The following is a 26,874-nucleotide window of genomic DNA, read 5'->3' as shown; positions in this document are numbered from 1 at the left end:
ACAGAAGTGAAGTTACTCACATCATACACAGACCTTCTATTCACTGACACATCTGAGGTAAGTCTCAGTGTCATAGTAAGGCAAGTAATAACAATATATGTATTTTAGCATATGCATTAAAAACTTTTGTACATACATTTCCTGAAGCTGACATGTTTGTAGTTCTCTGAGAGTTTAAGGCAAATATCGGTGATGCAGACTCATTAAATAAAAGTCCAGACTGAATTCTGACCAGATTTGTGTGTATTACACATATGAGGATTTTCTGTGTCTGAAATAACTACTGGCATACAAGTGAAACCCACTGTGTAACATTACTGATTACTGAAGCGACCTTAGCTTACAAAATAGTCACATTTTTGAGAATTTATTTTTGAAGTATTCAGTAAACATTGAGGTAACAGTGTTTTCCCCTGTGGAAAACCTTTCAAATATGTGTGAAGACTGTATGTGATACACTATAAGATGTTGGCTTAATTCACCTTCAGTTCAATCAGGGTAAATATAAATAAGCATTTTGTTTGTTAATTATAGACCAAACTTGATGGTTGCTAATTATTGCTGTGATTATCAATTATTTCTTAATTGGTTGCAGCTGACAAGCTTCTCATGGCAACAGATATTTGATATTTGAAAATTTAAGATTTTTACAGCTCAATATTGTGGATCAGTTAGTTGGTTGGTCAGTGAATGGTAGACTGGGCCCTCCAGAGTCCAGCACAAACCACTTCCTGATTTGATTGAACTGAAAGAGACCTGGACCCATCCTTGGTGTAAAGCCCGGCCCGCTCCCCTAATCATCAATGGCAGTGGATGCAATCGTAGCGTTGACCTCAGTCGCAGCCGTAGCCAGCGAAGCTGAGGTGCCGGTCGAGGTCCCGTCGCGGGGTTTGGAACGGGGCCTCATCATCTCCTCAGTGTTGCGTTCAGGTTTCACCAAAAGCACGTAGCACTTGGGCAGGAAGATGCAGGCCAGCAGGCCGAAGCTGGACGCCAGGATGGCAAAGATCTGGACGGCCACCATGAACTTGCCGCGGGTGCTGAGGTAAGCCGGGACAAAGGAGATCCACACGATGAAGAAGACCAGCATGCCGAAGGTCATGGACTTCGCCTCACTGGAACATAGATTAAGACACATAAATCTTGCTATAACTCAAAATGACACTGGTATTCTCCTCTAAGTCCATCAAGCCTGACTCCCCCAGCAGCTGCAGTGATATCAAGCTGACTGATATCCCAAGTGGTCACCACCTGTTTTACCCAGCACATTATGCGTTAGATACCTGAAGTGGTCCTCCAATTTGCGGGCTATGAAGGCAAAGATGAAGGCCAGCAGAGCCAGCAGGATGTCATAGGCGAAGATACAGCAGATGAAGACCACAGAGCCTTCATCACATTCAAGAATGATCTTCACATTCTGGGCTGCGGTGTTCTTGACGGGGTGTGGAGGGAGGATGATGAGCCAAACTGTACATGCCACTGCCTGGATGAAGAGGGACAATGATTCTAATATCAGTGTTATCAGTTTATAAGGCTGATGTCACCCACATTAAAGGGAAAACCACACACACAGACTTCTTTTCAGATTGGACTGACATCTACTGGTTAAAAACATGCAAGATCAGCCAATAGTAGATTGCAATTGAAATAGCATGCCTTTAACCAGTACGTAGATGTCAGTTCGATCTTAAAAGTAGTGTGTGTGTGTGTGTGTGTGTGTGTGTGTGTGTGTGTGTATGGTTTCCCTTTAAGTGGTCAGGGTAGGAGTTACCCAGGAGAAAATCTGGGTAAACTGTGACCTCCAGTCAGGCAAAAATCCACCACTATGAACAAAAATCAATTATACTTTCATAAAAACATGAACTTAGATTTTTTTAAAGACCCCATTTTCATATAATTTACATTGTTTTGATAATAAGTATTATGATGTATACTATAAAATTATGTCACAATAATTTCTACATACAAGGTGGTAAACTCTATATACTACATCCTTGATCATATGTGTTATACATTATTCTGGATTCAAGATTTTTGATTTTCATGTTTTGTTTTTATTTACCTGTATCAGTGTTGCCACAGCAGCTATCGCCCTCTGGTGGCCAAAGGTCAGACTGTCAACTTCAGGATTACCAGCGTTGCCGTCACTGTTGTTGTTGTTTGTGTTGGTTACTATGACGTCAGGACTGCCACTATTGGCTGCTGCTTCAGCGGCGGCCTTTGCGGCTTTAGCGGCTGCTTTGGCTTTGGAGCGGGCTGCTTTCAGAGCCTGGGCTCTGAGCATCAGCACTGCTGCCTTACCTGAAGCAATACAACATCACAGCTTCAGAGGAGTGCAGAGAGAGTAGGGGAGAGGGTCTTTAACCTTGGGAAAATTTTAATTCATGGTTTTGATACTACTATCTTGGCAGGAAGAGCAAAAAGACAACAAAGGGAGGAAGGGTCTTTGGCACCCTCAGTCTCTTAGTAGCAGCTCCTACCAATCACACTCATGGACACACAAAGACATCAAGAAAAACACACAGATACGCAGAGAAAGATGGACATACACTAGAGGGGACCAGTGCCAGTGGACCAATGCCATGGCTGATGGTCACACACTCATACACATGCACACACACACACACACACCAACACAGAGTTCTACCTTTTGTCACTGGGACAAAAAACAACAGAGAAGGTGAGAGTGTACCCACCCATAATGGAGGAAAGGCAGAGAGCAAAGCCCAGAGCCAGAGCTACTTGGCTGGTCATGCAGCTCCAGGGTTGGGGCTCTCCCAGGAAGACGATGGAGCAGAGGAAGGTTACCACCAGGGAGAACAGCAGGGAGAAACTCAGCAGGACATCGTTGGCTTTCACCAGAGGGGTGCCGAGGCGCACGACAAACACCACCTGGACAAGGGCACAACACAAATACAGTGTTTTTCATTCAAGTGTTTGGACAGCAACACAGTGACTGATGTTTTGGCTCTATACTCTGGTTATTTTGGATGTGAGATGAAACAGTGACTGTAAGGTTAAAGTGCAGAATGCTCCTTTTAATTTAAGGGTATTTTCATGAACAAGAGTACAGAAGCAAAACATCAGTATCTAAAAACTGAGGAAGCAACTGAAGCTATGTAGATGGGCCAATTTGCTAACAATTATGACCTTATTGATGATATGATCTTATTTCCCACTGGAATCCATATTGCCCACATACTACATTGCTTTGAAAAGGTGTCCAGCTATCAGAGAGGTGGGGCTAAGTGGAAAAACACACCACTTGTAGATTTCCTTCCATACCACATATATTTTGATCAGCAGTGAAGCAGATATAAACATCGATTTTGTATTATTAGTGTTAAGTTTCACATAATTGGCTGTCTCCAATGTCAACAGATTATAACTGATAACTCGGTCATGCTAAACGCCATGAAGAAGGACCTGTGAGTTAGTTGTTCCCTGAAAGTACCCGGACGTCCCATGTGAACCTCACCCCGACAGCTATGGTGACCAGAGCTCCAAAGGCGGAGATGACGATGAGTGTGATCCCCAGTGGCTCTCCAAAGGCCAGGAACTCGATGGTTTTGGGGACGCAGGCATCGCGGGCGGCATTAGACCAGTAGTCCTCACTACACTGGATACACTCACGGGCATCTGTCACCCAGAGAGAGGAGGAGAGGGAGTTGGGGGGGAAAGAGGTCAGTAGGGTCGGGCCTGTCCCATTCAGTGTAATGTCTTTGATGGCAGGTCCCCAATGATAAACCCATTCCCTCCCACACCCTGTTCCTCTAACATTCAAGCTGTATTGGCAAATGTTAGTTTATCTGTTTTAACATATTCTGACTCAGTCCTGTCCCTTTATTGGTGCTAAAGGCTCAATCATTAAAATATCAAGTAGCTGCAATATAGTTTTTACACAGTGATTTATTGAAGACATCATTTTTCATCCTGAAATGTATTGTCACAGCTAAACATAAGTTTGAATTTGAGTAATTTGAGGTAAAACAGGACAGTATTTTTAGCTCTGATTGATCAAGTAAGTTCCAAAAAGGTTATTTTCTATGAGCAATTCAAACTCTTCAGGAAGACATCCTCATATCTTGAAGGCACAATATGAAGCTGTACTGACTCGTCGTGTTGCTGATCTCGCCGTCGGCACAAGGGATGCAGTCAAAGCAGCAGACAGGCTCTCCCTGCCGGATCCCCTTTCTGGTGCCCGGCTGACAGTTCTCACTGCACACCGACCGAGGAGGCTGGGATGAGAGCACACACACACACACACACACACACACACACACACACACACAACCACAGATAGACATGGACACACATGGGCAAAATTAGCAGAATCTGGAGGAGCATGTGAGATGCTGTTTTCATGGTCACACAATATTTTTATGGTCTTTCACATATAAACATACATACACACACATATATATATATATAACACATACAACTTAATCAAAATACTACTGACTTCCAGTTCTTCATTGTTCCACACAATTGATCCATTCAGTATGGACATCCTGGCCTCTCGGGGCACTGTCCCATTGTAGCTTCCCACGGTGACATAGGATACCTCCCCATCACCTTTGATCTGCCAATTAATGATGTCATAGTAGCCGTCCACATCCCCGTCGTTAAAGAAGATCTTCTCTCCCGTGTTGGGCACCTCGAAATGCACATTCTTAAGGTAGTACATCAGCTAGACACAAGAGAGATGCAGGCGGATCTAAGTCCATTTTGATAATACTTTGGAGCATTTAGAAAAGACCAAAGATTACTTGGTACCAGAAATGTCAGAAAATAATCAACAGGTGCTCTTTGGAATGGGTACTACAAGAATGTAGCCTCAGACCCTTTGGTCTAATAAATTCTTAGCATTTGTTTTAACCTCCATAGAGTGCCAGGTGGGTGGGGTTATCACATCAGTACAATTATAGTGCCAGGTAAGTTGTCAATCATAGAAAAGTATTTAAAAGTAAATTGACTTTCAAATACTTTCCTGTAAGTACAAGTCACAATGGTGTATCATGGTGTATCAGTGTATCAGCATATCAACTGTAAACAATTGAGTTTTGAGTTTGCATAGCAGTGATATAGCAGTGATATACAGTATAGTATAGTATATTATAATATAGTATATTGTATAGCAGTGATATACAGGAACTTCCATTCTCTATATGGATGATAACTTTCAATTTCCTGCAGCAAACAGGACAACCCTGTGGTGTGCATGACATTTTTCTGTACTGAAACTACAATGAGACATACATGTATGGACACACACACACGCACACACACACACACACACACACACATATGCACCGACACGCTTACCTGCCATGGCTCAAAGTTGGTGATCTCAGCACAGCTGTTCCTGTTGAACGGCCCCTGTCCCGGCTCACAGTGCTCCAGGTTGTGTAAGGCGTGGGCCACAGCGTACACAGCCTTGTACACACTGTGGAGAGACACCTTCATCATCATCATCAGCACCATCACCAACTTTATCATCATCATAATTATTACTGCTATTGTTATTAGTGGTAGAAAAGGTGATAATAGTAGTAGTAGTACTGGTCTTAAGTGGTAAGGACTGACCTGTAAGTGATTCGTAGCTGGGAGACATCAGAGTAGGTGTTACTGAGCTGCTCCAGGGCCTCTTTCCCTGTACACAGGCCGTCAGGAACCCCCCTCGCCCCTCTGGACAGAGAACCGTTAACCCCCTTCGCCCTCTCTCTGGTCTGCCTCAGAGCTTTGCCATAGTCCAGTGTACAGTTAAACACCTGCAACAGACAGATATGGACAAAGCCGTCGCTTTCTGTAGATCTGTTTCGTCATCCATGTGACTTTTAATGCTGCCCTTGAATGTTCAGTGTCTACTTTGTTCTGGTGATTTCTAAAGCTTTAAAGAAAATTACCCTCTCATGCTTTTTCAAAGTTTTCCGTTAATTGTAATTGCCCCTCTCAGGCCGAGCAGCATAATTTTGCAAGCTCTACATCCCACAGGGCAAGATGTATGATTGACCCAATTTTCATCAAAATCCGGCCAAGTAGTTTCCAAGATATTGTGTGAGGCTAATACATGAATGGAGACAGATCGACAGCCCCCAGCTCCCCATCACCCCCTCATCACCCCGGTGTCCTCAGGTCAAATAAGCAGCTTAACAAACACACCGTCTCCCAGAACTCCTCATTGAGCGGGTCAGCATACGGGTCCAGGTCCAGTAGATGGTTCTGAAGGTAAGGGATGTCGGCTCTCTTCAACCCAAAGCCAAGGGTGCCGCCCAGCACTGAGCTCACCTGGGCACAGACACACACACACACACACACACACACACACACACACACACACACACACACACACAAACACACGCACATACACAAACACACTATCAACCTCAGCCTAAATCATCATATCCCATATTTTTTCTTAGATTAAATAGACTAGATATGGAACCATTGCAATACTCATAACTCCTCAATTTTCCTTCAAGAGGATCGGTATAGAAACAAGCATCTAGCTTTAGTGTGTTATCCTAGATAGGTATAAGTTCAAATGTGTTACATGAATCCCCAATGGTATGCACATTTTCCCAGATTTTAGATTTGAGAAATAATCAAATATATTCAAACAATCAGCCAGTCAATCAGTGACCTTTGACCCTTGATCGACCCAGGACTAACCCCAGGCTGGTTGATGAGAGCGGAGGTGACCCAGGCCTCGCTGGCAATCCAGGTGCGGTTGGTCACATTGTGCCGGAGCAGCTCGAGGATAAGAGGACTGAGGTCCACGTCTGACGAGAAGACTACAATGATCTTGGCTGTGGACTCCACCACGGTGTCCACAATACGCTGGATGTCCTCCGGGGAACTCACCTGGACGGGATGAAAGGGCATTGATGCTTTCCAGTAGGAATGAAGTAATGGCAAACAGGAGACGGAGGGCAAGGACTCTCACCTTGGGCAGGGTCTCGGAGAAGGAGATGCAGACCCCGGCCTCCTCCACCTGCTCCTTGAACTCCTTGATGCCGTACTTGCCGTAATCATCGTCGGCGGCTATGGTGCCCACCCAGGTCCAGCCGAAGTGCAGCACCAGCCGGGCCATGGCTGCAGACTGGTGCACGTCACTGGGAATGGTCCGCAGGAAGGTGGGGAACTGGAACTTACTCTCCAGGGCGGAGCACGATGAGGAATAGCTGACCTACAGGCCAGGAGACGGATGTGGGAGATGAGACAGAGAGGTAATGAGGAGAGGAGAGGAGAGGAGAGGAGAGGGGAGGTGAGGAGAGGAGAGGAGAGGAGAGGAGAGGAGAGGAGAGGAGGGGAGAGGAGAGGAGAGGAGAGGAGAGGAGAGGAGAGGGGATGGGAGCAGAGGAGAGGAGAGGGGAGGTGAGGAGAGGAGGGGAGAGGAGAGGAGGGGAGAGGAGAGGAGAGGAGAGGAGAGGAGAGGAGAGGAGAGGAGAGGGGATGGGAGCAGAGGAGAGGAGAGGGGATGGGAGCAGAGGAGAGGAGAGGGGAGGTGAGGAGAGGGGATGGGAGCAGAGGAGAGGAGAGGAGAGGAGAGGAGAGGAGAGGAGGGGAGAGGAGAGGAGAGGAGAGGAGAGGACAAACCACTCATCATCAGCCTACCTGTGGGAAGTGATAGAGTCCCAGTATCCTGGCGGTGGCGATGGACAGATCGGAGCCCCCAGCGCCCACTAGAGCGGCGAGCGGCGCCCCGGTGCCGCAGCGGTAGTTGGGTACGGCCTCGTCCTGGCCCGTCAGGTAGGTGAGGGTGCCCTCCACGGCCTTGGAGATGGTGAAGCAGGAGTCGTAGATGACGTAGCCCAGGTCGGTGTTGGGCAGCAGGTCCGTCCTCCGGTTGATCTCGTCGATGGCAAACAGCATGGTCTGGGCCCAGCGGAAGGTACGGAAGTTAAACCTGGAGGATGACGGGAGGATAGCAGTAGTTTCCTGTGGGTCAATTTTACTCTGCTGTTTACAAACAGAACCAAATGCCATTGGTGTTTTACAGCCTCAGATTACATTTAGTTATCAGATACTGTCACTCATTGTAGAAAGACCTGAGCCAATGAATTTCACATTGGAGAAATAAATGCTTTTAAGGAGAATAATGCCCCGACTCACCTGTTGCTGAGACCAAATGATGATCCTGATGTTTGTGTTCATTTTTTATGTATTTTAATTTGATTTTACCTTTATTTAACAAGGTAGTCCCACGTATATGCCAAATTAAAATAGTTGATCACTGGAAGATATGCAAGAGCAAGTCTTTTAGTCTTCTTCTGGCGTATTACCTCTATCAGCCACAAGAAGGCAACAACGTTCACAGACTTGCTGAGTGTCACAGCATGCTCTCCTGTCAAGGGCCTGTCTGCATAATAACATAATATGACTAATTGGCCCCTGTGGTGCCGCCCTGCTGTATCTTGATATCTGTAGTGAAATCATGAGGCTAAGAGATCTCAGGAGAACTTTTTGTTTGAATATTAACATTTAAGTAGAAAATGTTTTCCTCATTTAAGGGCTAAAGAAGTGAATAATCCAATGTTAATTTGGAATATTAGTCCATCATATGGCTTTTTAAACACTAACTTACACCAGTTTCAGTTCATCAAAACTTTTAAAGAAAGTAAACCAACATGGTCACATTATGAAAAGGTCATAGACTGCTCACTCACCCCTCACACCCCGAGGAGACGGGTACACGTGAAGTGTTGCCGTCGTTGGAAGTAATACGCTGGTGAACAGGAAACATCCCTCCAACAACCACCTTCTTCTTCTCCACATCCTTGTACCCACTCAGGTTGAACTTGGCCTTCAGCTTGCAGGTGGACTCTGGCGAAACCGACTTGTAAAAGAGGAAAAACGCACATAATCCAAGCAAAAAGCGACTGATTTCCATGCTATGTAGGTGTAGACAGAAGTCGGGGGCAGCTCTCTCGCTGTGGCAGACAGCAAAGGAAACAGTTGAGTGTGACAGGTGTCTCGTCTGCTCTCAAGGGAAAAGTGTTGCACAAGGTAACCAGAGAACAGATTCAACAGAACAAAGATGGAGACGAGAATCTTCAATTACAGTGATTGACTGGGGACATATTAATCGTGACTGAATGAGAAACACAGACATGTTGGATGAATTTGTTCACTTCATCTGAGTTTTTGTATTTTTAATTTTTTCATTTGTTTCAAACTGTAAACACCAGAGCGTTATCATCTCAGCATTAACGAAATGAAGTGTGACTTTGGCAGCTTTGGTAAATTCGCCTACAGTAGGTGGTACACTGGCTTTGACCCCCTCCAATACACAGGGACCTGAACAAGTGAATATGCACACACACACACACACACACACACACCCTTAAGTCAAATAAACCCAAAGAAACATCACATCATTAAGTTTACTGGCAACCAAAGGCTACATCTCTTTCCACTCCCTCTCTCAATTTCTCTCTCTTTCCCTCTGCAAATAGCAATCAGTTCATTAGACTGTACACAGGCCAACTGCACAAGACAAACTGCCACAGGCACAAGAGTTAATTGGTAGCTGCATGTGGCAACTTGCGCTGGCTTCACGCAACATTACGGCACGGCTACTGTTCCGAAATCCCTCATGGTCCCCTGGGTGTGGGTCTGTTGTGTGTTGATGGGTGGCTGAGCTTGTCTGCTCTTGTCTCTCAGTCAGCGGGGAAACACACACCTGAACCCCAGGCCTGGAGCGGGACCTCTCCTGGGTGAGGGGGACGGCTTCAGAGAAACGCTGCAAACAAGCAGGTGCTTAATAAAATCAAATTATACTGTAAATAATAAGGTTGTTTAAAGTAAGCACATTCCATTATAATTACATGAATAAATACCAAAGGGAGGTTCTCACATCATACAAAAGCATAGGAGGCTTTTATCACAGATTTATCTCTTTGTATAGCTGATAATGATAACAACAGTAAACATTGGCATCACCAGCTATTGTGTGTGTGTGTGTGTGTGTGTGTATGCGCCCGTGCATATACAGTATATGTGTGTGTGTGTGTGTGTGTGTGTGTGTGTGCGTGTGTGTGCACGTGTCTGGTCACTGAGCCCTTGTGACCTGTCCCGGCCGGCACATGAGAGCCTTCTGACTGGCATTGATGAGATCTGCAAGAAATCAATTATACACTCTAGTCTACACAAAAGCACAAGCATTCATAGCCAAGGCTTGGTGTAGGTTAGCACAGTGTTCAAACCAAATCTACATTCACATCTACTGAGACAAGCTAGTTAAGATAGTTGTTGGCCTACTTAAATGTACTTTTTTTTTTCATTTATCAAAAGCACAGGGTCTGATGTAAGTAGGGTTTGTGCTATTCAGGGAGAATGGCTACACAAACATCTGGATTGGAGGTTTGAAGAAAGGTTGCATTTCAAGAGAAATGCATTTTCCAGGTCTAGAGATAGTCCTATATAAAGACCTCTCTGTTATTTGACTAGTTGAATTTGGTACAAATCATCCTTGCATGTTCTTAACACCCTTAGAAAAGTGATATTCCTTCATAAGTAATTTGTGAACCTTGGCAGCATCACAGTAAAGATCTTTCCTTCTGCATTGAAGAGGCTTATATGCAGAAATTGATGAGAGATTTCTAGTCTTGAATTCTTCCAGCTCTCCGCCATGATCTGGGGATTTTAATATGCTCCTTTGAACCAACCGTGAAAGATAGTTTTACTTTTTGCTTGAAAATTGCATTTGACTTTCTTTTTCATGATCTTACTGCATTTTGCACCCTTTCCATTTTGGTGGGTTCTAACATCCATTTGGTGTTCTGGCTCTTTGATTAGTTGGATATCTAGGGAAACGTTCCTCCCCATATCTTTTCCAATCTGTGCATATTTTCTAAGCGATTTTCAAACTCCTGCTCAGTTGTCTCCAGTCCAAATTGTTCCAGGTGGTGATATATTTCAAAATGAATTTGAAAACACCTACGGCAAAATGAAAATTTTCAGAGACCAGATTGTCTATATTTAAGAGATATTGAATGATGAACTTCAAAATGCTAAATATGCAACAACTTGTCCACGAGAAAAGAGGAGTGCGAATTTCAACATGGAGATCTTTATTAAAGCTCAGTTCTTCATTGTACAAATGTCATCATAGTTGAAACTGCATGCGGTGGCTTGGTTTGAGGCACGTTACTAAGGAGAATGAGCATTGTTCAACAAAAAACAAAAAAATAACATCCGACATAGAGTTGCATAACTTAATCTTATCGATATTGCAATAAAATCCAACTACAAAATTATATGTCCATTAATATCAAGCTGCTGTTTTCTATGGAGACATATGTATCATAAAATACACACGTATAAAAGGCAAAACAGAGGGAGAGACACTAAGAACCATTTGCAGTTAAGACAAGTTAAGGAACGGTTCATTTTGCATTATGGATATTTTTACCACAGAAAGTATGGATATAACAGAGGGTGAGAGGCACAAAGACAATAAATTCTGGAGGCGTGAGACTGGTCGAACCACCGAGTCCAAGAGAATGTCTCTAATGGGGCACGATAAACTCTTCAAAACTCAGTTAAACCTGAGTGCCGTATTCACTGAGGACTAAATGACGAGACTGGAGACTAGAGTTTAGGATTTACTGAATGTTTTAACAGTACAGAACAGAGAAGTTCACCGGTAATGCCTTTCTGGAGACTCACACTGGACTTATCTTGGAGATGGCAACAGACAGTATTCTAACTTGACCTTTGACACTACAGAGAGAAACACTTAAAGGTAAAGGTTCCACTGAATGTACTATTCTTTTATATTATGTTGCGAAAGCACCAAGGCTTTATGGGTAAAAAACAATGTGCAAAAACATCCCCCCGCACAATAAAGGAGCAGCCAAATAATGATGAAAATGACGACAGCAATCCATACAACAATGGTTATAAACTGTACTCTACTGTAGTTATAATTTTGTTGTTATTCTTAAGTCGGCCCTTTTGCCATCTTGTTTTTCATAAAAAGCATACATATTGCAGCATGAGGAAAAACAGTATTATATCCTCCTTTCTGGAGACAAGTGTGAGTCCAGGTCAGTTCACATCCAAAAATCAAAAGAAAATGAAGAAAGAAAAAAAAAATAACAGGCACATACAAAAGTCACCAGCCATTTTGGCCTCCTGCACAGTTACACATCAGTGATATTGAACAAGCTATTCTTGGGTTGACTGCTGTCCACGACGGGCATAGCAACAGTCAACACCTCTTGTCAACAAATCTAGTTTGGAGTGGATCGTCAGAAGAGCCCAGAATGATATATCACCACAGCTTATTCTACATTTGGCAAAACAAAAAGTCTAAAAATAGTTAATTGGTCACATAGGGTCTCTGTTCAGTTTTACTTTGGACAGGCAACCCTTCTCTTAGCACAGTATACAGGCAGAAAGTGAAAATGAACACACAAGGAGGATAGTCCTAGGCTGAGAAAATTCTGAACTACAACAGTAAAAAAAGAGAAATTGAGACAAAAAACAAGGCATAAAGCGATAGGTGAAGATTTTTAAACCCTCCGTCTGCTGCTCTTCCTTTTCCTTGACATTGTGTTTGTTTGCTTTTGTGTTTCGCTCATCCCATAACGCAACCTGAGGCACGCCGTTAAAGTCCACTTCCTGAACTTTCACATTTGACATTTGACCACTTGCCTTTAATGGTTGACCTCACAAAAAGGAAGCAGCAATTAAATTTCCATTAAAAAGAAGAAATGCATTGTTGCACGTGGATCCAAAAAAATGAACGATGAACTGTCAATATATTATCAATAACCAACATTAATCACACCCCGTCGCCAAAAATATTAAGATCGGGGAGGGGGTGGTGAGGGGGGGGGAGCAGAGTAGTAGCGCCTTTGCATGTGCGCTGGTCACAGTACTGCCTGCCTTCCATGGGAATGTTCAAGAGAGGGAGGGTGATAAGGGAGGGAGGGGGGAAGGAGAGAAAGTAGGAAGGAAGGAAGGACAGACAGAAGGGCAAGAGGAGGAGAGGAGTTCACCAGCCCTCTCTGATAATTGTTGAGTGTGTGTGTGTGTGTCTGTGTGTGTGTGTGTGCGTGTGTGTGTGTGTGTGTGTGTGTCCTCTGCATCTGTGTATGGTCATGTTGTGTTTTACTCCCACTCTGTGGTGCCAGGTGGTTTGGAGGTCAGGTCGTACATGACTCTGGAGATGCCTGGGATCTTCTTGATCTCATTTACCATCTTCAGCACCACCTGAGGAAACAGATAAGAGGACGACATCAGCTTCAAAACAGTGGACACTCCTTATTTTAACTCATTCCAGGCCCCTACAGCTCAAACCCTGACCCTTAGTTTGAGAGGTTTAACAGTGATTTACTCCCTTAAAGGGATGTGGCAGGCCGGCCTGGTTGGGATCCCTGTCCTGAAGTCTCACTAGCAGCTAAGACCAAGCTGAGAGGCCAAACCATGGTATACCTCCTCTGGGATATGATCTAGTCTCGTTTATTTATATAGACAGTTGAGAGGCTATAGACAGAGTTGAGAGGCTAAACCGTGCCGTACCTCCTCGGGGATATGGTTGCCAGGCGTGGCGGGGATCCCTGTCATGAAGTCGCTGGTGATGAAGGTGCGGACGACCACGGAGCGCCGGCAGGACGGCTGCTTCTGCAGGGGGTCGCGGTCAAAGTGCAGGGGGGTCAGGATGACCGGCATCTGGCTGATCTTACCAGAGTAGCCTGGGAGAGGAGGACAGGCAAAGAGAAAAGGACGTTACTGTGACTTTGTACATCCAATGATGCCAGAACTCATTAGGCCATGTACTGTATATATTCAGATGTTTCAGACAAACACAGACAGTACACACACACACCCCTCTCTCCACAGACACACACACACTTACCAGACTCTCTAAGGATAGAGTGGGCTACAAAGTCAGCCTGTCTGAGCGTGCTCAGAACGCCTGTGGTCAGGAAAGTTGGGGTAATGTCTGTTGGAGGCTCCTTCACATGGGACCCAAATACATACACAACTCTGGGGAGGGAGACACATGAATGGATGGGTTAAAGAGTGTGTGTGCCCTATTGATCATTGTTAGCAATGGGTTTCTAACTTTCTAATGTGGCATACTGCTGAGGTCAGATGAAAAGTAAAGTTGTCAGGACAGGACAGATTTGCGTATTACCTGTTGATGCTATGGCACATGCGAGGGATGAGTCTAGCCAGGAACATGAGAGACTCCCAGTGTGGAGCTTCTTTACTGGTGACGCCGCACACGTAACTGTAGGACCTGCAGTCACCCTGAGGGGGGAGGAGAGACAGAGAGAGACAGAAAATCAAGTTAAATATATTTATAAAGCACTTCTAACACAATAGGTTTGTAACAGAGCAACTAAGGAAACACATTCAGATGAAACAAGAGAGAATAAATTAAGATTAGAGTGGAGTGCATGTATGTGTGTTTACTTTTCCCCTTCCTAACATATTGTGTTCTATGTTCAAATTTACAACATTTAAGTTTCTGTAAACAAAGCCTGCACGGTCTGCGCATTTCTTTCACTTCCAAAAAATTCCACAGGCAATAAAAGTCGCCTGTGTTTGCCTACAGTCTCCTGTCTGCCCCCAAGTTTGAGGTTTAGGGCAAATTTAGAATTCTGTGGCTTCAAACAGGAAGTAACAGAACACACCCACCACAGCGTCACTGGCTGGCTGTTGTGTGTGGGTGTGTCTGGTTGGGCAAAGTGCTCAGGATCATCCTTCTTTCTTAGCTACACTGGGACAGCACATACTAAAAGTGAAGCTCAGTTCAACAGTTGGAGTGATGTTTTTTGCCAGGTTTGACTATTTGTATGGGACAGAATATTTGTACACGTCAGAGAGAAGGCACATTCACAGCAAAGGAGTGGAGAAAAACTGGAACGTGCCACAACAGTTTAAGCCACAGCTGTTATCAGGCTGTTTGGTAGACGGATCAACCCCTAGGCTTCAGAGAGAGAGAGAGAGAGTGTGAGAGATTGAGAGGCTTTGTCAGGGCGGGTGTGGCTGGTGGTTAACCACTAAACTATGGTTATGACACAGTAAGAGACAAACTGTTTTGAGGCTCCCATGCCTTTGGGTAGACATCAGCAGTCCTACAAACATCAGGATTCTCCACATACAAATACAAGCGACTGTTCGGTTGGAAAAAACAAAGAAAAAAACAATGTCTTCACTTGCGTTTTATCTATGAAATATGATATTTAAAGTCTTTAGAGACTTTAAATATTTGTAGTGGCTGGTAAGTAGCCACTGCGGCAGGTCTACTGTAAAACTATTTTGACTAAATTTGTCTTGTGAAATAATATAATCCACTGGTTGTTACGAGCACAAAACACCTTTCATTCCTTGTGGTCAAACTGTCAATCAAACTTCTTCACGTGCACTATTGACGCTGAGACCAGGGCACGTACTGTACAGACCCCCTGTGCAGTAGAACTTTGGTTAGTTTTGGATCTAGCAAGCCAACCAGAACTAGCCCATAGGCCGTGCTTTGCACAGGTCTGCACTAGCCACTGTAGTTGCTAGTTTCATGCCCACAGAACTGCGTGTTTGGGAACTGTGTATTGGATTTTATGGACTGATTATTTCGTTGGACAGCGACACTTTTGATGAGTAAGCAGCACAAAAACACAGAGCAATTCATCGGATATGATGCGTTGCTTGACTGATCAACCGATTGAATTACCTGGACACCGACAGTTTTGATGGGCAGCAGGAAGGCATTGAGTGAATGAAGGCTGGTGATCTGCATGAGCTTCTCCTCCTCCTCATCTGATATACACGACTTGACTCTCTGCAGCAAGGCATGGGGCTGGAGAGGAGGGAGAGACGCACAGTTGAAATATATATCCAGGATTGAATGTGTAATTGAAGTAAGGAGACAGTAGCTTCAGATTTTGACAAATATATCTATGTTGTCACTACTTTATGATCATTTTGGAAACAGTTCTCCAAAAAAATAAGGTATCTCATATCAAATGTATCAGTTTTGTCAGTATAACTGCAAACAAACCACTGATTAACAATGTCAGCATAGTTCTAACTTCATGTAGCCATCATTCATTTATGTAACCTACATTTATTCTTCATGTGATGGACAATTACTGAGCTGAGTCGCTAGTTCTATTATCTGACAGTCCAGTCAAGGCTAATGCTTAATTCCTGTTAGGGAAACTGTTGGTGGCTGCCAAAGACAAAAAAACAAGGAACTGAAAAAAACAACAACAAAAAAAAAACACTCACTTTGAATCATTTGGTCATCACATTTCACTTTTGGTGCAATGTGGCCATCCAACCAACAAAGACTGTGTGTTAATGACTCAACTCCGTAACTGACTAAACAGACCAAACTGCAGCAGACGTCTTTTCATTGGTTGTGTAGGCGGAACTTCCGTTGTACTGTTTGTTTGGCTAAAAACAGCAACTGATGCCAACTTGGCGATGTTGTCATTAGATGTAGAAACATTTCTAACTGCAGCTGTATTTCTCAAATCAACTAGCAACTGACAAATTAAGCTACTTTCTAAGACTATAGGGAAAAATGTTAATGTGTTGTAGTGCTAATACATTTGGCAACAAATTCAAGGTGTCTGCTGGTCCTGAAAAAGTGTTAAAATGTATCGAATTTGATTACCTATATCCAAGGCCTCAAAAGTCCTTGAATACTGTTAAGTTTGTGCTTTAGAGGTCTTAAATGTTACTGCTTCTTGTTGCACTCTTAGTGATAAATCAGAGCAGTCATGTGGACCTATAGTCTCATAGATTTGTTTTTCCCATTTTCATGTTCATTTTGGTAGTCTTGAAAGGCCTTGAAAAATCTTAGATTTACCTTGATGCAATGGCACCACTTTCCCCTTCTTTCACATCTATTGGTTGACAAGATGGGGATCTGGGATATACTGCCCACTGATACAAGGCTTAGGACCCAAAAAACACAAAAATTGCTTGTCCCACAACAGCTTAGAGGGGTGCTGGTTTTGGTAAAAGGAGATCAAATTGGCTTTGTCCTCAAAAATATGTATGCTTCGCTGTAAACATAGGCATATACAATGGAAAACTAGTTTAAATACTGTGGAATGACTGTTTGTGGGGGTTGTCATCCAAATTTTGCAGGAAAAGGGAAAAAAGCAAAAAGTGGCATGTCAGACTGTCTCACCATTAGCTGCATATATATGAATTAGAAACCAGTTAGAGTGGCACAAGTTGTTCTAGAATTTCTCCACTGACAGAGGAAGTGGAGCTATTTTTTGCTCTTGACCTTTTTGACACTGGCAGAGAAGTCTGTGATGATTTTGAGGATGTTGTTTGTCTCAGCAAAGTCCTTGCAGATGTAAGGCTCATCTGCACAGATCACTCTGATGGCCAAACCAGGACCTGAAGGGGACAGAGAGAGGAGTAGGGAACTTTTTAGTGAACACAGGGAATATCCGTGGAAAGGCTGTTAAAGAGCAGGACAGTTTTTTGAGTCTGTCTGAGTGAGTGAATGAGTGGCTGATTTCAAGCAAGAGAGAAACAAACAGATAAAGAAAGAAAAAAATGAGAGAGAAGAGATATTGAGGTGGAAAGAGGAGAAAAGGCAGATTTAGAGGGTTAAAAGTGGCAGACAATGTTCACTAAGCATAATGTCCACAGAAATCACATTTGAATAATTTTGTCGGACCAGTCACATCGAAGGTGTGCGTGTTTGTGTACAAACCAGGGAAAGGGTGTCGAGAGACGATCTCCTCTGGCAAGCCCAGCTCTCTTCCCAGTGCTCTGACCTCATCTTTGTGGAAATCCTTCAGTGGTTCGATTACTTTTCCCTGGAGGATAACAAAGGAATGGAATCAACTTTGCTACAGAGAAGGAAGGAGGGATACGTTTAGGTGTTGCATGGTATGTGTGTATACTTTGGGTTGAAAGCATCCTTTCTGCAAACATAAAAATGTCTGTATGTGGTTAAAGAGCCATCAGACAATATTACCGCTTTCCATCACTCTGAGGTAGTGCATGGTCGCCCTGCCATAAATACAAGCTCTGTGAAGCTCCTGATGTTAGGGTTTTTTTCTGTGTCATAGAGGTGTTGATTCAATAACGTAATTTTGAGGCTGTGGTTGTAGTGTTTAGCTACTATCCTATGAAGTGTCTGTTTATCCCCGTCAGTGAGCTTCTGCTTGTGACCACTGTTCCTCTTTACCGCTGCAGTCTGTCTGTGTTTGTCATAGGTTGTCATGATTTTCCAGGCCGTTCCTCTTGCCACATTAACTCATTTTGTCATTTTTGATGCACCTGCCATTTGTTTTGCTTCTTTGGAACTCTGTTAATTGCCTCATGTTGCTTTCAAAACTCGTATATAAAAGATATAAAAGCGGTGGTTGTCAGGCCTGTTTTAAAGCTGACACATACTGCTAATTAGTATTCAACTTAATATGACTCACCTGTGTAGCTGCCTTTATATTTGAAGTGCCTAAATCACAATTACAAAGTCCTTTCTCTGTTTTTTTTCTCCACCATTTGTCTAGCTTCTGTATATTGTGGTACCATGTGTATTAGACCTGGCACTAAATATTGCCAGGGTTAGAGGTTTCACTCTCCCTGAGGTCACTGATGGTAGAAATGTATGCATTCAAAATCCTGAAAGGTACAAGCACATAGGCTGAAGCAGCAGTATGTATCACGGTTATGAAGAAAGTTACCTCATCTCGGAGTTTGCGGATGAGTTCGGTGTCGTTGTGGTGTGTTTTGATGACCTCTGCCTTGCCGCTGGCGATGTGAGAAGCGCTCTCGATGAGATCGGGCCTCAAGGTGCCCTGGGCCAGGAGAACCTCATCTGGCTTCAGATTCATCTCTCCAATCACCTCATTCGCCACCTGGACAGAAATCAGGTGCAACATAGAAGAAGTAATTCAAAATAAAGGCAGGAAACCAAGCAGACAGGTTGGCAGATGGGTACAAATTACCAGTCAAGTGGTCAGTTGAACTGACAATGTGATAAACAGATAAAAGGATATATTATATGGTTGAGGAAAACAGTATATTCATACAAATGTATGTAGGCTGTGGGTCAGACAACCTGGCAGGTTCAAACAAACAAGTACTAGACAAACCTTGACGAATGTGTCTCCAATGATCTTCCTCTTCTCCTCGGGGTTGGTGGTCATATTTAAGGTCTTGCTGATGCGCTTCCGTGGCGTCCTGTCCTCCTCGGAGATGGGCAGGGTCGTCGTTCCGTTGTAGAAGGTGTGGGCTGCATTCACCACTGGAGAGGAGGATTTAGGAGGAGAGAAAGAGGGAAGCAGAAGAAGAGTGGGATAGGGTTATGAGCAAAACAAAAATGTACCTTTCTAAACAAAGCCAGATCAATGAGATAAGATAAAAGAGATAAGATAGGATTAAGCTTTGATGATCCCCATGGGAAAATTAGGTAGGAGGAGACGAAATGGACAAAATGATTATCATGATAATTATAATAATTATAAATGATCAATATATAACAATATCTGCGAACTTCTGCAAAATCATGTTAAAAAATACAAGTTATTTACATTAAACTGTATAGTGATATAAAGTACAATAAAACTGTCATTTTCAAATAGTGTTCCCTGGGCCGTCCTGGTGGCTCAGTGGTCTAGGGCGCATGCCATGTGGCTTTGAATCTGGCCCAGGAGGACAGCATGTATTTCCTCTGGCCAAGATACAAATCCCACTAGAGCCCTCTGTCCTGTCTCCCTGACTCTGTCACCCTCTCAACCTTACAATAGTCTCAATAAACAAATTCTAATGGGGTTTATTCTTTACTCTTTTTAGTACAGATAAAAAATCTTTAAGCTCAGTAACAGATTTTCAGAAGGTAAAAAATAAAAATAATGCAAGTATGGCAAGTAAGTGCATCACTTCCCCAACAGTGACCACAGCAAATTTCAATTCACACAAGGATCTCAAAACACAAGGAGGCTATCTGACCTGCTTAAAATTACATATTTTTCATTTTCACAAAAAAGTGCAAATAAAATACCAGCTGAAGTGCAAGGTTCTTCATTTCATCAACTCAGAGACAGACAAACAGGTCTGTGCCCGGGGCAATTATACAGCAGATTACTTTGTTACAGACAGAAAACCAATACACATTTCATAATGGGTAATTCATCACAATAATTATTTTCCATCTTTAAAATGGAAGGTCCTAACGATTTTCTACTCCATTCAGACCATCGACCTCCGTCATGACCTTTGCCCCCACCTTTGAGTTTGATGCCCAGCTTGGTGAGAGCCTCCTCCACACTCTGGCTCTCTCTCTTCCTCATGAAGCCGTTGTCGATGTGAACCGCTATCACCTGGTCCTGGTTCAGAGCTTTGTTGAGGAGGGCTGTGCACACTGTTGAGTCCACCCCACCGCTCAGCAGCACCTAAGGGCGTCATTAGAAACAGGGTCACCTCTGTGTGACCAGATAGTCGAGTATTTACAGGCTAAAAATTGCAGTGTCAAACAGTAAACACTAGGGATGTGGATTTCTCCTTAGACTGATTTGATATGAATCTTGATACAAGTGATTCAACACAGGAAAGATAACGTGAGGCAGGTTAACGTTCCGATTCAGTGCCATGAAGAACAATGCTGAATTTACTTTTTATAGTTTCTTTATTTATTTTTATGATTCTGATTGGGACTTATGTGGTAATCAACAAAAGATTCCTGGGGTAATCAACATTATCCAGCTATGAAACAGACATGTTAGCATGACAATGTCATCACCATTATGTAGAAGTGAGGAACCTGTCTAAAATAAAATAGAAATGAGAAAATCTTCCATTCCACCCCACCAAAAAAAAGGAAAAAAAGAAACTGAGGATAGGACTAATTGGTTCTTATAAAGCATCCAAACAGATGCACTGTGGAAGTGACAGTGTTTATGCAAATTAAACAGATTGTGAAAGACTACAATCCTAGAATAAAAGGCAATGGCAGGACACAAGTGTTTATGTTTTGCTTGCGGCAGACATTACAATGACTGGCTTTCTGTAAAGCATAAATTCAAATGTATCTCACTCAGTGCATGTGTGTTCAGTGTGAAAAAGCTGGAATATTCATCATGAGCAAAAGTGCACAGAAAACTACAATCTTGGTGTTTTATGGCTTCAAACGAGTTTGAATGCATGATTACTTCCAAGTCGTTGCTTTGAGCCCTCAAGTCATTCCAACAATTATTCCCACATCACGTGAATGCAGCATAAGATACAGCCATAGTCACAAAGGGAGGAGGTTAGCAGTAGTGGAGTGTGACATGGAGGGAGAAAGAAAGATACAAAAAGGAAGAAACAATATTCACAATTTTGACTGTTGAATCAGAGCAGAAGATCTCTGAAACTATTAACAATCTCACCCAACTTTCACCCTGTATTGTATGTTTGAATCGGTACATCCGTATGTTGCACAGCCGGCCTGGTCTCCCTGATTCAAAAATCAAATAATTGTTACACCCCTAGTGCATACTGAGGCACGTGGTACAAGGACTAAACAGTGGCTGACATGTTACAGTCAAGAGTATGATGGATCAAGCAGAAGCATAGGCTATTTATTTGTGATACTAGAAATACTCTCACAATGAAGATAAAAGGCATGGAGAGGCAATAGATAAGCAGGAAAACCCATCCAGACCGCATATTTTTGGATCAAATCTATCTTTTGTATTTTTGTTAGCCTCCCATCATAATATTCATGTAGACTTTTCCATATCTGGCCCGTTTCTGCTGTCAGACTGTAAAATAATAAACATTAACAGGCAGAGATGATTACAGCCTTGACACTACTTTACTTCTGATTAGAGGAGCCAACTGCAGGCTCTTGGGACTCGCACACCCAAAATGCCACCAATGTCGCAGGAACAAGCAGAATGAGACAACAAAGTGGTAGTGGCTATTTCTTTACATATAAATCAGAGCTTTAAGCCCATTTTCTACTCTCATTTATCCTTCCCCTTCACTCCCCTGAGAGGAAGCCCAGTTTGTAGGAGCTCAGGGAGTAGACTACCTCTTTTCAGCTGATAGAACAAGGTTTAATTTGAGAGTTTAATTGGCTCCACTTAACTTCCCACGGCCGCCACCGCATCCTGGGTCCCTACCATAGATTTGTAATTCTGTGGTCTTCACATTTTTAGTCAAATTATCTTCCATATAATGATACAATAAAATATGCTGATTGCAAAAATGATCATCTTTACACATAACTTCTTTTTGCCCACACCAACATTTTTTTTTATGTTTTCTTCCTTTTTTTAAAATCATCTTTCTACCTGAAGAAGGGTTAGATACCAGCACATACATACATACACACACACACACACACACACACACACACAAATACACACTCATGACACTTTGTGCAGTTTTACTCACCAGCACTTTAGACTTGTCTACTTTCTCCCTGATCTCATTGATGCAGGACTGCTGCCGGTTCTCTACGGTGAAGTTACTGGTGCACCCCGCAATCTCGAACAGGAAGTTACGCAGCATCTCCATGCCTCGCTCTGTCAGGTCTACTTCCGGGTGAAACTGTGTCCCGTACAGCTTCTTCTGCTCATTGGCAATCCCTGGCGGACGAAAAACAGAGACGAGGGATGAGGGAGATGGTTAACGTTGCCATTTATCCTTTCTGGGTGCTTCTTTTAAATCATACTTTCTAGATATGCACACAACACAAGATTTTGCCATAATTAGGGTGACCCACAAATGTATATATTATGCCAATCAGTATATTCCCCTCCACAGACCCACTGTCTCTTGGCCCCCAGCGCTGCTTACCGGCAATGATGTTCCCTGACTGGGCCACCACTTTGAAGCCATCAGCCACCTTGTCCACACTGTCACCGTGGGTCAACAGGACCAGCTCCTCCTTCTGAAGGCCTCTGACAGAACACACACACACACAAAGTCAGAGAAACGTGTGATGTGCTATAAAGTGGCATACGACTTACATCTGTAGAGCCCCTGTTTGTGGGGTGTGCATGTGAATCAGTGCGAGAGGCAGAGACCAACGAAAGACTGCGGGCTTCTATTTTAGACTCATGCTGTGTTTGTGTGACAACCAGGGAAAATATGTGACTGGCGGAATGCGTCTACAGTTTATGTAGTAAACATGGCACTTGGACAAACCAGTGAGCAGCAGTTGTGCTAAACAAACTGTCTGCAATTCTTTGTCCTCTGTTCTCATTCTCACCTTTTCTTTCTTCTCTCTGAATGTTTTGCCAATCTGATCCTATCAGCTACTGAGAAGCAGGGCGGGTACCAAAAGCGCTCTGACTGACCTCGTACTAGTTTAATGAATTTGTTTGCACAGTGATATGTATAGTCTACTGTCTGTCATGTATTCAACCGTCTCTTTGCACTGTATATCTGTACTGTCCAACTCTGCAAGCTCTCAATATGTCTCTCCTGTATGGCACTAGACAAATAAAGTTATTCTGATTTGAAAATTAAAAAACACATGGACATACAGCTCCAAGATCTCAATATACACAATAACACACACACAATAACACATAAAAGAAGACTCATTCCCTTGTGATCCACGTGGACAACCATATTACCTGAAGAGGGAGCAAGTGTTGTCCAGTCCAATATTGAACACTCCATCTTCCCTCACACTCTTTCTGTGTACTGTGCCACCAAACACTTTATTCATCATCTGTAACAGACAGAGAACAAAGTCAACACTTGGACACAAAGATAGCATTTTAGTTTGAAAGACGAAGTAGAAGTGAGCTTGCGAGTGGAAGGTTGCTGGTTTGCTGTCACAGGGGCTTGAACACAGGTCTTGGGGATGAAGAACAGCCTCCCTAAGCACTACACCAGCCTGCTACCCCTACATTTTATTGTGCATATGTATGTGTGTAGGTGTGCACGCATGTACCTGCATGCCATAACAGATTCCTAGGACAGGCTTTCCAATGGTGAATATGGCAGGGTCGAACCAGGGGGCATCTTCTGCATACACAGAGGCAGGACCTCCTGAAATGATGATCGCTCTGAGGAAAGAGGAAGAGAAAGCAAGAAAGAGAGACAGATGGAGAACAAAGGTATTCACGTGGGAAATACATTCACGTCAAAAACTATTATAAACACATCCAAAAGAGAACAGAGGCATCCTTGAACCAGATAAGACTAAATCGGTCTATATTAACAACAGCCTCAATAAAAGATGACAAGCGAGTACATCATTGAGACAGGCCCCGTCTCCATAAGATGGTTCAGTAGTCTGTGATATTGCAAGTGTGGGTGTGCTGTGTGTGTATATCAAAGTGTCGCAGAAAATACTGTCTTCCTGGCAGATAAAATGACCACAGAAAAAAAAAAAAAAAAAAGCGGCTGAGAATCCACAGGAGTTGTGTGCGATTTGTGTTTATGTAGATGGAAACGGGACTATGACACTGCACTGGCAAAGGGTCCAGGACTTTTTATGATGATTAATGTGTGTGGGCTAAATTCATACACTATTTATCTTCTCGGGCCCAATAATTATGGAAACATAAAACAGTGATAGGTGGGCCATATCTGTACAAACAGAATCCACAAGCTCAGAAATGCCCCAAACATTTCCTAACCTGTTAAGCATGGACAGGTGTCAACAGGCAACCGTATTGATAGCACAGTTTTATAACTATGCTGCAATTCGGAAAACAAAACAACATCCCCGGTTCATGTGCTTTTCATTCTCACCTGAAGCCCTGTTCTCTGATAGCAAAGGCGGGGGTCTCTAAGGGGAGGATCTCGGAGCGCACAAACAGCTCTCGCACTCGTCTGTCAATCACCTTGCCATACTGGGCCCCCGCATCCAGGATCACCACCGCCCCCTCACACGACCCATTCTGCTCCGCGCTGCTGACCTCCAGCTGTGGAGTGGACACACACACACATTCAAAAAAAGAAAATACACATTGCCTTGTTTTTAATGCTTGCAGTGTGTATGTTGAGCTGCGGGGAGAGTCGAACCTTGGAAAGCATGCAAGTACAGACGCCTACACATACACAAACACTCACTAAATGGCAGCTCCATGTCTACCACAGAACAAATTTAGTATACTGTTATGAAGACAAAGTGTTAATAACTTTGGAGTTGGTGGGGTGAATGGTGGTGTAAGGCAGACGACTCCTTCAAGACTGAAGCTACCCTCCACCTCTGACCTCACCATGGAGAATGTGACTCAATAAGGCATAACTCAATTATGGGCATGTGAGCTCCAGGAGTGACAGTGAGGGACTCGTGTGAAACGTGCTGCATCCATTCAGCCGCTCAGCAGCATCACATGAGACCTACAGACAAGTTAGTAAGGTTGTTAGTGAGGCCCAAAGGTAGTCAACTCTAGCAGGGTTTACTGTCACTCTCCAGTTGTTCAACATAAGTGTGTGTGTGTGTGTGTGTCTTCAGAAATCTGTGTCCCCTCTATAAGTCCACAACTCAGATCAGTGGGAGACAATGAGCCTCTGTCAACAAGAAAACTGAGTAGATAAGGGCGGTTAAGAAAAGAAACATGATCCCACGTGGTTTGTGGAAAACACTTCCGCGGTAGATGTTACTAAAAACATCTTGCATCAGGCATGGCACTCTCCTCTGATTCGTTGACTGTCCTGAAGTAGAGCACAAAACTACTGTCGTCCTAGCAGATCAATCACAGCAGAGCTAGCAACATGGTCCCGAGCAAAATACTTGACAGTTTTATTGCAAACTTTACCAGAACAGCCGGTAACATAGCAGTGGTGTCTGCTTGCTTTTGTCACACCGGTAGCATGTTGAACAGCAAGTTGGCTGAGACTAGCTTGGTAACGACGTAAGCTAACGTTAACTGTCAGTTACGTTAGCTTAAAGTGTATGACAGCAACCGAAAGAAAGCAAGCAGAAAATAAATAAATTAGTTAACCATAAGCTGAAGGCTCATTTTCTAAATGAAACCGAATCCCATGACAAATAAAGACTGGGAGTTATTAAATATTGTGTCATTAAACGTTTTTGGCTGATTGGCTTGCTAAGGCTAGCTAACAAACTGCCTGCGTAGCAAGCTAGCTCAGCGTCAGTATAAACAGTAGTGATTAGCATTAGCTTGCTAGCTGTGCATGTTCTGTGACCAGCAAGTTAGCAGAGCCATGCTAAAACCCACGCGGTGCTCTTAGGCAGCGGATATGGGGATCCACCATCAGTACAAGCAAATACGTTTTAGTGGCGAAAAGATTTGTAAGCGTTTATTTCTGGTCGGCATCCTCGACACAGCCTGCCTTGCTAGCTGCTACGAGCAACATGTTAGTGGGACGTTGCAACAGGCATTGCAGGGTACTCATCATCCTCATCGGTGGTGGTGGTACATGCTCTGCAACTTTCCCCCCCGAGGTACACACAGGCCATAATTAACCGGGGACTACAGCAGCACCCCAAGTCCTAACATCAAGTCAACCCGACCACCGACACACAGTCGGAGCCCCGGGTTTTCCCTCCTCACTGACCTTGCTGTCTCCGTTGCACAGAGCCATGGAGGACGGTCGTGTTGTGGAATGAGCTCTCCCTTCGCCTCGGTGTCCCTGGTCTCAGAGAGAGAGAGAGAGAGAGAGAGAGAGAGAGACCGCTAGCTATTAACGTTAGTTAGCTCCTGGCTCAGCACGCCGACTACTGTCTCAAATGGAGATTGGGCTGTTGGTTTGGGGACTAGGAGTAGTCTGTCACTGTCTGTCCTCCGGTTGGAGAAGAACTTTTGCGTAGGAACACACTCTGCATATGTATTTCTGTTTTATGGGTGGAGCAAAAAGTTAATGCGAAAAACGAGAGTGGGGCCCAGCAGGGGTAGGATTTTGGCAGCATATTTGAAATTGACTGAACTTGTCAAAATGAAACTGAATAGCGGTTTTGGC

At 43.6% G+C, this 26,874-nt stretch overlaps 2 protein-coding genes across 2 annotated transcripts; both read right to left on the bottom strand.

Moving 5' to 3' along the window:
• Positions 1–793: 793 nt before the first annotated feature.
• On the bottom strand, positions 794–8,761 carry vmn2r1 (vomeronasal 2, receptor 1). Its single transcript, XM_071898076.2, has 14 exons — positions 8,670–8,761; positions 7,618–7,909; positions 6,947–7,189; positions 6,673–6,864; positions 6,163–6,288; positions 5,587–5,771; positions 5,326–5,446; positions 4,463–4,690; positions 4,115–4,238; positions 3,479–3,639; positions 2,697–2,892; positions 2,063–2,301; positions 1,284–1,483; positions 794–1,115 (listed from the first exon to the last, which is right to left on the bottom strand). The coding sequence occupies exons 1-14, from the start codon at positions 8,744–8,746 to the stop codon at positions 794–796; spliced, it is 2,706 nt and encodes a 901-aa protein (XP_071754177.1). The 5' UTR covers positions 8,747–8,761.
• Positions 8,762–11,058: 2,297 nt separating this feature from the next.
• gmps (guanine monophosphate synthase) lies at positions 11,059–26,693 on the bottom strand. The gene is made up of 16 exons (XM_071896909.2): positions 26,473–26,693; positions 24,697–24,869; positions 23,891–24,005; positions 23,568–23,665; positions 22,783–22,886; positions 22,378–22,571; positions 20,225–20,390; positions 19,092–19,243; positions 18,681–18,854; positions 17,702–17,807; positions 17,264–17,379; positions 15,692–15,817; positions 14,153–14,268; positions 13,871–14,001; positions 13,534–13,706; positions 11,059–13,224 (listed from the first exon to the last, which is right to left on the bottom strand). Exons 1-16 carry the CDS (start codon positions 26,497–26,499, stop codon positions 13,123–13,125), a joined length of 2,073 nt encoding a protein of 690 aa, XP_071753010.1. The 5' UTR covers positions 26,500–26,693; the 3' UTR covers positions 11,059–13,122.
• Positions 26,694–26,874: the final 181 nt, after the last annotated feature.

This window comes from Centroberyx gerrardi, chromosome 6 (assembly GCF_048128805.1).
Source record: "Centroberyx gerrardi isolate f3 chromosome 6, fCenGer3.hap1.cur.20231027, whole genome shotgun sequence".
In the NCBI taxonomy this organism is placed as follows: domain Eukaryota; kingdom Metazoa; phylum Chordata; class Actinopteri; order Beryciformes; family Berycidae; genus Centroberyx; species Centroberyx gerrardi.
The sequence above is the reverse complement of the archived record's forward strand: the minus strand, read 5'-3'. Positions and strand labels throughout refer to the sequence as shown.